Source organism: Physeter macrocephalus, chromosome 15, assembly GCF_002837175.3.
Source record: "Physeter macrocephalus isolate SW-GA chromosome 15, ASM283717v5, whole genome shotgun sequence".
NCBI lineage: Eukaryota > Metazoa > Chordata > Mammalia > Artiodactyla > Physeteridae > Physeter > Physeter macrocephalus.
The window spans coordinates 37121465-37133903 of record NC_041228.1 but is presented as its reverse complement, the minus strand read 5'-3'; the positions used below and the strand labels follow the sequence as shown (position 1 = coordinate 37133903).

The 12439-nt window shown below is 33.8% G+C and overlaps 1 protein-coding gene across 15 annotated transcripts in view; it reads left to right on the top strand.

Moving 5' to 3' along the window:
• The window catches only part of VPS13B (vacuolar protein sorting 13 homolog B), an 802500-nt gene that overhangs the window by 208886 nt on the left and 581175 nt on the right, over nucleotides 1-12439 (top strand). The window contains exon 18 of one of the 15 annotated variants that reach the window (XM_055091336.1): nucleotides 6162-6245. The exons of the other annotated variants lie outside the window; for them this stretch is intronic. Coding sequence (XP_054947311.1) covers nucleotides 6162-6205 — 44 coding nt within the window. The 3' untranslated portion in view covers nucleotides 6206-6245. Of the gene's footprint in view, nucleotides 1-6161; nucleotides 6246-12439 lie in introns of those variants that run through there. 15 annotated transcript variants of the gene reach the window in all.

Below are 12439 nucleotides of genomic sequence, written 5' to 3'. Positions count from 1 at the left end.
AGGAGACAGACAGTCCCTAGCCTTGTTACTCACAGTTGTGTGACAAGAGGCTAGTTTCGTGGAACTTTAGCTTTTCCATCAGAGAAAGGGTATAGTAATTACCTTTAATAAAGTTGATGTGAGTATTAATAAGGTAATAGACGTAAATCTCTTCCTAGGCTTAGGGTGTGGAGCATGTAGGAGGTATTCAATAAATGTTCACTATTTTTAAAATAACAGTAGTAGCAGTTTGAAATAATTACATAGGAAACGAGATTTATGTAAAATTAACTCAGAAAAGGATAGAAACAGGAAGGATTAATTGTTGCCTTATATTTTTTCTTAATAGTTTAAAGAAAGGACGAGACCTTAAATTTGTACAGCTAAAAGACAGAACCTTTTATTACTCATTTAAGAGATTATATTCCATAGATGGCTTGGTTATTTAGTGCCAGGGCCAGCTTCTTTTAGTAGGGTATCACTTCAAACACTGCTGCCGCCACTGCAGGTTGCAAGCACATGATTGAAGGCTTCTAGTTCTCAGCTCATGCCCAGATGTCTTTCAATAACTCAAGCCAGTAATTTCTTCAAATTGCTCACTTTATCAGCAGCACATGTCATCAATCCTGAAGTGGTTGCTCAAGTCAAACTGCAGAATCTTTAGCTTACAGACGCAGCTGCAAACAGGTGAACAGGCAGAAAGTAATTTGTGCAGCTTGGTGGCTGTCAGACGAAAGACAGACAATCTGTGTTTAAAACAGATTGCAGGCCCTGTATGGGCCAGACAAAAGGGAATTCTCCAACTGCAAATAATTCCAAGGTTAACATATTTTCCTTTCTGCCATTAGGTGATTTGTTAAAATTGGAAACAATGAACATTATAAATCAACACAGAAACTGGAGACAAGATGAAAGGGAAAATCAGATCACTAAATAGGTTTACATTTGTCTTTCCAAAGAAATACAACTCGCATTCATATACGCTATCTTCCCACAAACTAAGCTATGTTATAAGATAATTCTTTGAAACTTACAAGATTATAAATTTTTCAAGTAGCATTAAGAATTACTGATATTAAAAAACAATGAAATCTGAACCAGTACAGCTTTTATAATAAATGTTTTGGTTTCTAGAGTTAATTGTTAATTTGTGAATGTTAGAATTTGCTCTTTTAAAATGTTATTTAGTGTTTCCCTTGAAACTTTCTTAATGTAGATTTTTAAAGTAGCATATTCCAGATGTATCACACTTTTCAGCACATAAGGATCTATTATGGTTACAGAACAAAATTCTCATAGAGAAAAAAAAATTAAGGACTTAAGCGTTTAAAAAAGTTATCCTCACATTTTATCTTCCTGGGAGTTACTGGAACGTGACTGTGAAAGATATGAATCTATCTGTAAGATAGCTACATTTTAGAAGATTGTTCCACAGTAGTATTAAAGAGTATTCATCATTTTGTCCATATATCTCGAAATTGGTAAACTATGTTGTAAGATCCTAAATCAGGAGGAGCACATCACTCATCAATGTTAGTTCCTATGAGTGCTCACTCACTAAACAAAAAGAAGGACTATATTACATTAGTTTAATGAGTAGTTCATCATGGAAAACTGCTGAATACACTATCACACAGGCATCTTTATATATTTAAAATATACATGTGTGCCATGGTGCATGCCCACCCTGCATTGTGTGTAGCACGTAAGAAGTAGAAATTAGTCCTTCTTTGTTATTATGAACCAGAGCTCATGTCTGTGATATACAGAATAACTATAAATGAGTATGACTGATCTGTTCTCCCTTCTCTGTTCTGGTGTGTTTTCTCCTTTCACAATCACTTTAGTGTTGTAATTGTTTTTAATGGATGATGAACATTTGTAACGTAGTGTTTAGGAATGTAATCTTCAGTGTCAAACTGGATGCAAGTCCCAGTTTGGTCATATTGTGTGACCTTGGACTAGTTACTTAACCTCTTCAGCACTCAGTTTTTCAGTGATGATAGTACTGTTTGTCTAACTCATGTTCTTTTTGTGGTATTTCAGAAAAAATAAAGCATTGTGCATGGTGTCTTGCGCATATTTAAAGGGTCAATAAACCTTAGCTACTTTCTGCTACAATTTAAACATCTTGAGGAGAGGGAGTGTGTTTGTCTTGCTCTTAGCTGCTTCCTAAGCATTTGCCACCTTGCCTTGAACACTAAGAACTCAGTAACTAATCATAATGAATTTATTATTGGTTCTGTAAATTTCAGAGTCTACTTTGCTGATTTTGTTGAGTGATAACAGTCCTTCCTTGCCAAGTACCTCGACTTTAGAAATTAGAACAATTCTGATTTTTTTTTTGAGTATAGACAAAATGAAGGGATATATGTATTTTAGTTTTTATTTCAGTTTACCTAACTCTAATAACTTTTTATTTATTTTTATTGAAGCATAATTGACGTACAGTATTATACGCTACAGGTGTACAATATAGTGATTCACAATTTTAAAAGGTTATACTTCATTTATAGTTATTATAAAATTTTGGCTATATCCCTTGTGTTGTCAGTATATCCTTATAGCTTATTTTATACATAATAACTTGATTGTGGTTATTTTTCAAATGTCATTGATTTTTTTTCAGCATTATCATGGTATAATTGACAAAATTGAAAGATTTTTTGTGTTGTATATTTGACAGTTGTGATGATTTGATATACATATACCTTGTAAAAGGATGAACACATCCATCACATGTTTATACACACATTTGATGAGGACATTTAAATTCTACCCTTTTAGCAAATTTCAGTTATTCAATATAGTGTTATCAACTGTAGTTACTATATTATGCATTAGATTGTCAGATTTTATTCATCTTATAGCTGAAAGTTTGTACCCTTTTATGAACTTCTACCTATTTCTCCCACCCTTCAGCCCCTGGCAGCCACTTTTTAATCTGTATCTATGAGTCTGACTTTTTTTTTTTTTTTTAAGATTCTACATATAAGTGATACTATGTAGTATTTCTCTGTCTGGCTTATTTCACTGAATATAATTCCTTCAAGGTCCATTCATGTTGTTGCAAACATCAGGATTTCCTCCTTTCTCATGGCTGAATAATAATTTCTTTATATATATGTGTATGTGTGTATATATACACACACACACACCACATCTCTTTATCCATTCATCAGTTGATGGACACTTAGGTTGTTTCCATGTCTTGACTATTGTGAATAATGCTTCAGTGAACATGGGAATGCGGAGATCTCTTTGATTCAAATATGTTGATTTTTAATGCCAGATTATTTTGTGAGTATAAGCCTCGTGGTCTTAGGCTGTGACCCATCAATGTTCCTCTCGGTTCTTAGGCCAAAAATTGATGGGTACAAGAACACAAATCTTAACTTTAGGTCTTGCAGATTTCTCATATCAAAGCTTCTTTGCCTCTATAGCACTAGCGAGAACTTCTGAAATATACAGTTTTCCAGGCCAAACCAGACCTCTTACTTTGGAGGTCTCTAAGGGTGGGGCTTGGATCTTGGTTATTAAAAAAAAACTTCTTGTGTCAATCTAATGTGGATTCAGGGTTGAGAACAACTGCTCTAGAACAGAGACTGGCAAAGTACAGCCCACAAGCCAAATCTAGCCGACTGCCTGTTTTTCACAGGTACACAGTGGTTATTTAGTTATTTGTTTAGTTATTGTCTATGGCTCTATTGTACCACAGTAACAGAGTTGAATAAGTACAACAGAGACCTTATTGTTCACAAAGCCTAAAATATTTACTCTCTGGCTCTTTATAGAAAAAGTTTGCCAAAGCTTGCTTCAGATTTGAGCCTGATTATCACAGCCTCGCCAGTTTCGTAGACTTCATGTTAATACTTGAGGTAATTGTTGAATTAGCCAAATTTTGGGGTATCTTTTCATTTCTTGCCTAGTGGATTGTGAGCTATTGGAGTGCAGGCACCATATTTTATAGGCTTTATGTGGGTAATTTTGCATAGTTGGGTCTAAGTAAATGTTCATTAATTGATGCTAGCTATTGGCCTTAGGTTATTGCATGAGGGTACCAGCAAGGGGCAGCGAGGAGCTTTTGCCTTGCACACTTTCAATTCTTTCTTTATTTTTTACTTATTCATCTGTATTATTACAATATGTTAAAATATATAGTTTAAAATATTACCAAGTCCTAATCTTACAATTATGGCAAATCTCCTCTATTTTTTTCATTTCTGTAATTCCCTTCAATCTTCATTACTCTTTTTATCAGTTGTACTTGAATTTTAGATCTATCTCAGCTATAAAATAGCATATGACATTTTCATCATTGTTACTGTTTTAAAAATTTGCCTTCATTCATATTCAGCAAATTTTGGAAATGACTGGGATATGTATGTCTTGAAAATATTTTGGGGTCTGGCAGATATGCGGGTGATTCAGTTATAATAATTGTTTAGCGTTACTTCCAGGCCTTTAATGTGTCAAAATTAAGTTAGCTTTTTAGTGTGGTTACAGAAAGTTTTTAATTGTACGTTGCTCAGGAGAAAAAACAGACATGAAGACATGCCATATAGCCTTCTGTTTTATTCCCCTGGATTGATGTATTCAACTAGTTTTCAACTATTACTGCGCCAGCCTTGTTCAAGGATTGTGTCTCACCATTGTATTCCAAATACAGTTAGTTCACATATATGTGTTATATATTTATTAAGAAAGTAAGATCACCATCTTAAAAGATTTTTTTCATTTGAGTTGTTGAATTAAGTGAGTATGTTATTTAGGGCAAGGAAAAAAAAATAAAGCACTCAGGCAGGTTGCTGACTGCAGTCCAAATGGCTGATCAGAGAGTCTTTATATGCATTGGTAACGTGTTGTGCAATATAAGCTGAAATATATTCCACAAGGGAGGAAAACGGAATAGGTTTCATACGCTGTTCCTAAGTGCAATGAATGTAAAACTCCATTACTCACTTTAGGCAGGTGCTTTTTATATGAGGCCTTAAAGAAATATAAAACTGCTGGTGAAATGATTGGTTTGTGCAGACACCGCTTAGCTTCTAGTGTTTTGACCAGATAAAGAGGCTAAAAGTATTCCTGCAAACATTTCTTGAATGAGTCAGGGATTGAAGGTTAATATTCTCTTGGTGTAATAACCTGTCAGTATAACTGTTATATAATTTATGAAATTTGTCTCTGACTTGCTTATGAAAAATTACTTTCAGGGACACAGGAATAATTTTCTAGTTTTTCTTTTTATCTAGTTAATGATAAAGAAATGCCACTTACCAAACTGATTTTTAAAGATACATGTGTGTATTTAAAAGTATTTTCAAATAACTTCTTAAAGTAATATTTCATTGTAGTTTTTAGTATTTGTTCTTCAAGAACTATAGAGTATTTTACGGGCATTACAATTTGATAAACCTTTGGAATGTAAAATAACTCTTTTTGGGATAGCTCTACAGCAAATTGATGAACATCATGAACGATTAAAGAGTATATTAATTAGTCCATAAAGATTTATAGTGATTCCACCTACACATGCCTGTATTTCTCTTCCCTTCAACTCTTAGAAGAAGCACCTGTTAATAGTTTAAACGCTGAACCTTCTTCCATAAATGAATTTTCATAAACATGAAGTAAAAGGGAGGTAGAAAGGGTAATAAATAGGTATTTTTCCAAATTTCTTTTAGGTTTTAAATATGTGAGCCAGTGGGTTTTCTTGTTAAACCCTCCCTAGGTGGATGGATTGATTTTTCTCTCCTCTCTTTCTCTGTATTATTGAGGTAAAATGCACATAACATACAATTAACAATTTTAAAGTGTACAATTCAGTGGTATTTAGTGTGTTTACAATGTGGTGAACATTTCACTCCCTAAAGACACCTTATACCCTTTAAGTAGTCACTCCCCAGTCTCTCTGCCTCATTCCCTGATAACCTCTAATCTGCTTTTTTTTTCTATGAATTTGCCTATTCTGGACATACCATGTAAAAGGAATCATATAATATGTTATGTTTAAGTTGTTGTGTGTATAAATAGTTCAGTTTTATTGATGCATCGTATTCCATGGTATGGATTTATCACAGTTTGTTTAACCATTTATCTGTTGAAGGACATGTGGGTTGTTCCCAGCTTTTTTCCTTTCTCATCTGTACCTCTTATTTCTCTTTCTTGTCTTATTGCTCTAGGTAGAACTTCCAGCATTATGTTGAATGACAGCGATGAAAGCTGACATCCTCGGCTTTGTACCAATCTTTGCGTGAAAGCATTCAGTTTTGCACCATTAAGTAGCTTTAGGTATTTGGTAGATCCTCTTTCTCATGTTAAGGAAGTTCTTCTCTATTCCTATTTCCCTGAAAGCGTTTACCATGAGTGGGTGTTGAATTTTGTCAAATGCATTTTCTATATCAATAGATATTGTTATGATTTTTCTTCTTTAGCCTGTTAATATGGTGGATTACATTGAACTTCCAATACTGAACTAAACATCTATTCCTGGAATAAATCCCACTTGGTCATGATTATTTATTTATAATTTATACTTATACACCCACAAACTCATTGCTGAATTCCATGTCTAATGTTTTGTTGAGTATTTTCACATGTATATTAATGAGGAATATTTGTGTATAGTTTTCCTTTTTTTGCAATGTCTTTGTTTTGGAATCAGGGTAATTCTAGCTTCATACAATGAAATGGGAAGTGTTTCCTCTCATTCTTAGTTTTGGAAGAGATTGTTTAGAAGGGATATTAATTCCTCTTCAAAGATTTGATGCAACTTTCTATCTGTCCCTGGATTTACCTTTTGGGAATGTTTTTGTTGTTTTCTTGACTTATTGATCCATATCATCAAAGTTGTCACATTCTGTGTGCAGAATTGTTTGTATTATTTTCTCATTAACCTTTTGATGTTTGCAGTCTGTAGTGACATCCCATTTCATTCCTGTTTTGGCAATTTATGGTCCCTCTCTCTCTCTCTTTTTTTTTCCTTTGTTAGCCTTGCTGAAGTTTTTCAATTTAAATTATTAAAAAAAAACAGATTAAATAAACTTCATTGGTTTCTGCTATCTTTATTATATCCTTCCTCTGATTGCTTTGTGTTTATCTTTCTCTTCTTATCTATGTTTCTGAGGTGAGAACCTAGATTATTGACTTCAGACTTTTACTTTTTCCAGTGTGTACATTTAGTGCTATAAAATTTCCTCTCTGTACTGCTTTAGTTGTGTTTCACAAATTTTGATGTTGTATTTTCATACAGTTCAGTGTATGTTTTTAATTTTTCTTGAGTGTTCCTCTTTGACTTGTGGAATATTTAGATCTGCTTAATTTCCAAGTAATTGGAGATTTCCCTATTACTCTTTTCTTATTGATTTCTAACTTGAATCAGTTGTGGTCAGAGAAGAAACTGTTGACTTCACTTCTTTTAATTTGTTGAGATTCATTTATGGCTCAGAATATCATGGTCTGTCTTACTGTAGGCACTTGAAAAGAATGTTTTTTCTTTTGTTGTTCTGTCATATCATGAAGAGCTTATTGATTGGTAGTGTTTTTGCCATCTTCTATATCTTCGTTGATATTCTTCTAGTTATTCTGTCAGTTGTTTAAGAGAGGTGTTGAAGTCTCCAATTAGAATTGTGGATTTGTTTATTTCTCTTTTTATCAGCTATGTCCTACAGTTTCTGCAGCTATGTTAGTTTCATTTACACTTAGCATTGCTGTGTCTTTCTGGAGTATCTACTCTGGTAATTTTTTTTTTTTTCTCTCTTAAGTCTACTTTATCTGAGGTTAGCGTAAGCGTTCCTGCTTTTGTTAAAACATTGAGATTAAATTCACACAGATTGATTCATACACAACATTTACCATTTAGCCATTTTAAAGTGTGCAACTCAGAAGTTTTTATTATATTCATAAAGTTGTGCAGCCATCATCACTGTCTAGTTTTAGAACATATTTTATCACCTAATATCTTTTTAGCAGTAACTCCCCATTTCCACTTAACTCCAACGCCTGGCAACTACTGGTTTTTGTATCCTTATGGATTTACCTATTCTCAGTATTTCCTATGAGTGGAATCATACAATATGTGACCTTTTCTATCTGACTTATTTCACTTAGTGTTATGTTTTCAAGGGTCATCCATATCGTGGCATGTATCAGTACTTCATTTCTTTTTATAGCTGAATAATACTCCGTAATGTACTACATTTTGTGTGTCCATTCATCAGTTGGTGGACATTTGAGTTGTTTCCACTTTTTGACTATTAAGAACAATGCTGTTATGGGAATGTCCTTTTGCAAGCTTTTGTGTGGACATATGTTTTCAGTTCTCTTGTGTATTTACCTAGGAGTGGAATTGCTGGATCATATGTTATCTCATTGTTTAACTTTTTGAGGAATTACCAAATTGTTTTCCATAGCAGCTGCACCACTTTCCATTCCCACCATCAATGTATGAGTGTCAGTATTTCTCCACATCCTTGCCAATACTTGTTATTGTCTCTCTTTTTAAAATAGCCATCTAACTGTGTGAAGTGGTGTCTCACTATGTTCTGCTTTCTTTTGAGTAATATTTGTATGATCTACCTTTTTCTATTTTACTTTCAACTTGCTTAACTCATCTTCGAAGTGAGTTTTTTGTAGATAGCATATAGTTGGATCATGTTTAATCCAGTCTGCAATCTTGTCTTTTAATTGCTAGATTTAGATCATTTACATTTAATGTAGCTATTGGTTGGTTAGGCCTTTAGTCTGCCATTTTAGTTTGTAGGTTTTGCTTTCCGTTTGATCACTGTTTTTAGTGTTTTTATTTTTCTGCCTTTCGGTTACTTGAACATTATTTAGAATTCCATTTCGATTTATGTGTAGTTATTTTGAGTGTATCTTGTTGTGAAACTTTTTTAGTGGTTGTTTTGGGTTTACATTTCATATATCTAACTTATTGTAGTCTACTGGTATCATCATTTTTCTAGTTCAACTGATGTGTAGAAAGCATTCTTATCTTTGTTTCTTAACCCTCTCCTGTTTATAATATAGTTGTCTTAAATATTGAGAACCACATCAGGTGTGAATTTTGCTTCAACATGAAACATACTTTAGAAAGCTCAATAAAAGAATAAAAGTCTATTATGTGTATTCTATTTTTGCTTATTCTTTCTTTTTTCCTAATATTCCTCAGTTCCTTATTTTAATTCTTTTTGTTTGGAGAACTTACTTTATTCTTTTAGGGAAGGTCTACTAGTTACAAATTTTCTTAGTTTCCCTTCATTTGAGAATGTCTGGTTTTCCCCTTCAATCCTGAAGGATATTTTCAGCAGTTGAAAAATGTTGTGCCACTTCCTACTAGACTTTATGGTTTCAAATTTAAAAGATCTGCTGTCATTTGAATTGTTTTTCCTCTTTGAGTAAGGTGTCATTTCCCCTTTACTCCTTTAAGATTTTTTCTTTGTCTTTAGTTTTTAGAAGTTTATCTGTGATGTGTTTTGATTTCTTTGATTAATCTGGGGTTAGCTCAACTTCTGAATTTTCAGGTTTATATCTTTTGCCGAATTCAAGAAGCTTTTTGTAGTTATTTGTTCATGTACGTTTTTCAGCCCCACCTTTCTCCTTTCCTTCTGGGACTCTGATGACTTGAATGTTAGATCTTTTGTTATGGTCCTACAGGTACTTGAGATTCTGTTCTTTTTTTTTTTTCTTTCTTCTATTTTCTGTATAGTTCAGACTGGATAATTTCTATTGTGCTGTCTTCCAGTTTAGTGATTTTTTCTTATCTTCTCTGTTCAGATGTTGAACCCATTCACTGAGTTCTTATTTCTGTTATTGCGTTTTCCCAATTCTAAAATTTCTATTTGAATCCTTTTTTGTCATCATTCCTGCCTGCCTGCCTGTCTTCCTTCCTTCCTTTGCTAAATTATTATTTTCATTTGTTTCAGGCACGCTTATAATTGCTCGTAGAAACACTTTTATGATGGCATTTTAAAAGTCTTTGTCAGGTAGTTCTAACATCTCTGTCATCTCAGTGGCATATATTAATTGTCTTTTTCATTCACTTTGGGATCTTGGTTTTTGGTATGACAATTGATTTTCGACTGGAACCTGAAAATTTGGATGTTGTTTTCTGAGACTCTAGATCTTTTTTAAACTGTCTATTTTGTATGGCTTCATCTGATAATGCTCCAACTATGAAAGGGTACATGCTCCCTTGCTACTGCCCGGTGGAGGTAGAAGTCCAGGTTTTCCATTTGGCTTCCATTGGTATCTAAGGGTGTGTGGGCAGGGCCCTGTAACTTCTGGCCCAAGGTGGGAATTCTAGCTCTCATTTAGACCTCCAGTGGTAACTCCCTGGCTTGGAGTGGTTGGATTACGAGGCCTCATTACTGCTCACCATGAGGTCTCTACTGACACCATGGTGGTGGTGGTAGGGTGGCTCATTATTGCTGAAGGTTGGTGAAGATCCTGACTCTCTACTAGGCCTTCTTTGACACCACTCTGGAAGGTTGAGGGGTGCCTTCTTAATGCTGGGTTGGGTTGGACGTCCAGGTTCCCTATTAAGCCTTCTTTTATACTACCCAAGTTAGGGCACTGGGTTTCCTTGTTAGAACATGTTGAAAGTAGAAGTCCAGTGGACCTTCACTAATATTGGTGGGAGTTGGGACCACAGTTTTTTCTGTGGCGTTTGCCTGGAGTAGAGCAGTTATTGTCTAAGAGTTTTTTTGTCTTGCTGTTGGGATGCTTTTTATTCAGTTCCTTTGGCTAGGGAGAATGGGCTTTTGTTAGGACTTTTTATGTCTGTACCTGTTGCCCTTTCTGGATTGCTGGCTTCTTCAGCTTCAAGTCTGGAATATGTGAGGCAAAAACAAAGCCTGTGCACGTTACCACTGTGTCTTTCTTTGGATCCTGAGGTCCCTAACTGGTCTGCCTTCTTCTTTCCACTTTTCAGAGTCTTCTTATTTTTGTTTTGTATATAGTATTGGGGTTTTAGTTGTACTTAGCATGAGAAATAGGGAAAAATCTACACTGCCTTTCTGGAAGAGGAACTTGTTTATTTCTGTAATGAACAAAGAAAAAGCGTCTTTAAAAATCTTAATTACGTTTCTTTTTGGTTAGAATAGGGTGAATGTGACCTTGAGTTGATGCTATTATTTCTTAGCTTAACCATACCTAAGCTACCTGATAGGATATTTTACTCTGAATTTGGCAGTAGTAATGTTTTTCCTGTAGAGATGTGACCTGCACTGATTTGTGAATAATTTAGAGCTCAATTTATGTATAGATTGGATTATCATTTCTGTTTTTTCTCTCCTTGAACATATTTTAAAAATATATTTCTTAGACTCCTGAGATCTTCTACCATTTAATTCGTGTAGTATTTGGGTTTTTTATTGGAAAGCTTAGTGTTATTTGTAAATTTACATATTAACCATATTTATCTTCTTTTCTTTCACTTACAAGTTTGGATATATATGCCAGAGATAGGGGGATTTTGTTGTTGCCTTCGGAGTCTACCTACGATTGTTATAGAGTATTATTTGTTTGTAGTCTTTAATGTGAAACCTTATTATATGATGGTGTTAAAGCTTCCAGACTTATTAGTAAGTCAATATTTAGATTATATATGAAGTTTTATAAAATTTCCAATTTCTACATTAATGCCAATTTCTATTTTTTTCCATGTGTAGTTTTCATTGTTGTAACCATATTGCATGTACCATCTGATGTTCTGTTGTTGTTTGATTTAACATTTCTTATACATACATTTTGTATACTTTTACATAAACATCAAGTAACATAGGTTTTTATTAATAATGAGATACTGATATTTTATAATGCACTTAACCATTCTCCTCTTCTGACATTTAAAGTATTTTCTGATTTTTGCTGCTAATTAATATTGCTATAGAGCATTTTTCCTTCTTTTTAGTTATTTCTTTGAGATAAATTCCCAGGACTGAATTACTTGGTTATGGATTATAAACTTAAAAAAAATAATGTATAGATGTATTATTCTCTCACATCATTCCATGAATATTTAATGCAACTGGTAATGGAGGAGAATGGTTATTTTAATAAAACCTCAACAACTTTAAATGTTGTGTGTTGCTTAAATTTCCAGTTTTCCTTTAACTCACTTTTGTTTAGTTATAGCAAAAGTGATCTTTTGTCATACATCTTTTTATTATTTGTATCTCCTCTTAGGTGAATTTTCTTCTGTATTCTTTACCATTTACTGATTCATGGATTTATTTATTCATTCAACTAGATTGTGGATTTCATGAGAGAAGAGCTTGAATTGGTCTTGTTTACCCCTATAACCCTAGACTGTGCTTGGTATATAGTAGTGTATAGTAAAAACATAATGAATCAGTGAGTGAATGAATGAGACATGGGAGTCAAAAGTTAGTGTTTACTGGGCTTCCCTGGTGGCGCAGTGGTTGAGAGTCCGCCTGCCGATGCAGGGGACACGGGTTTG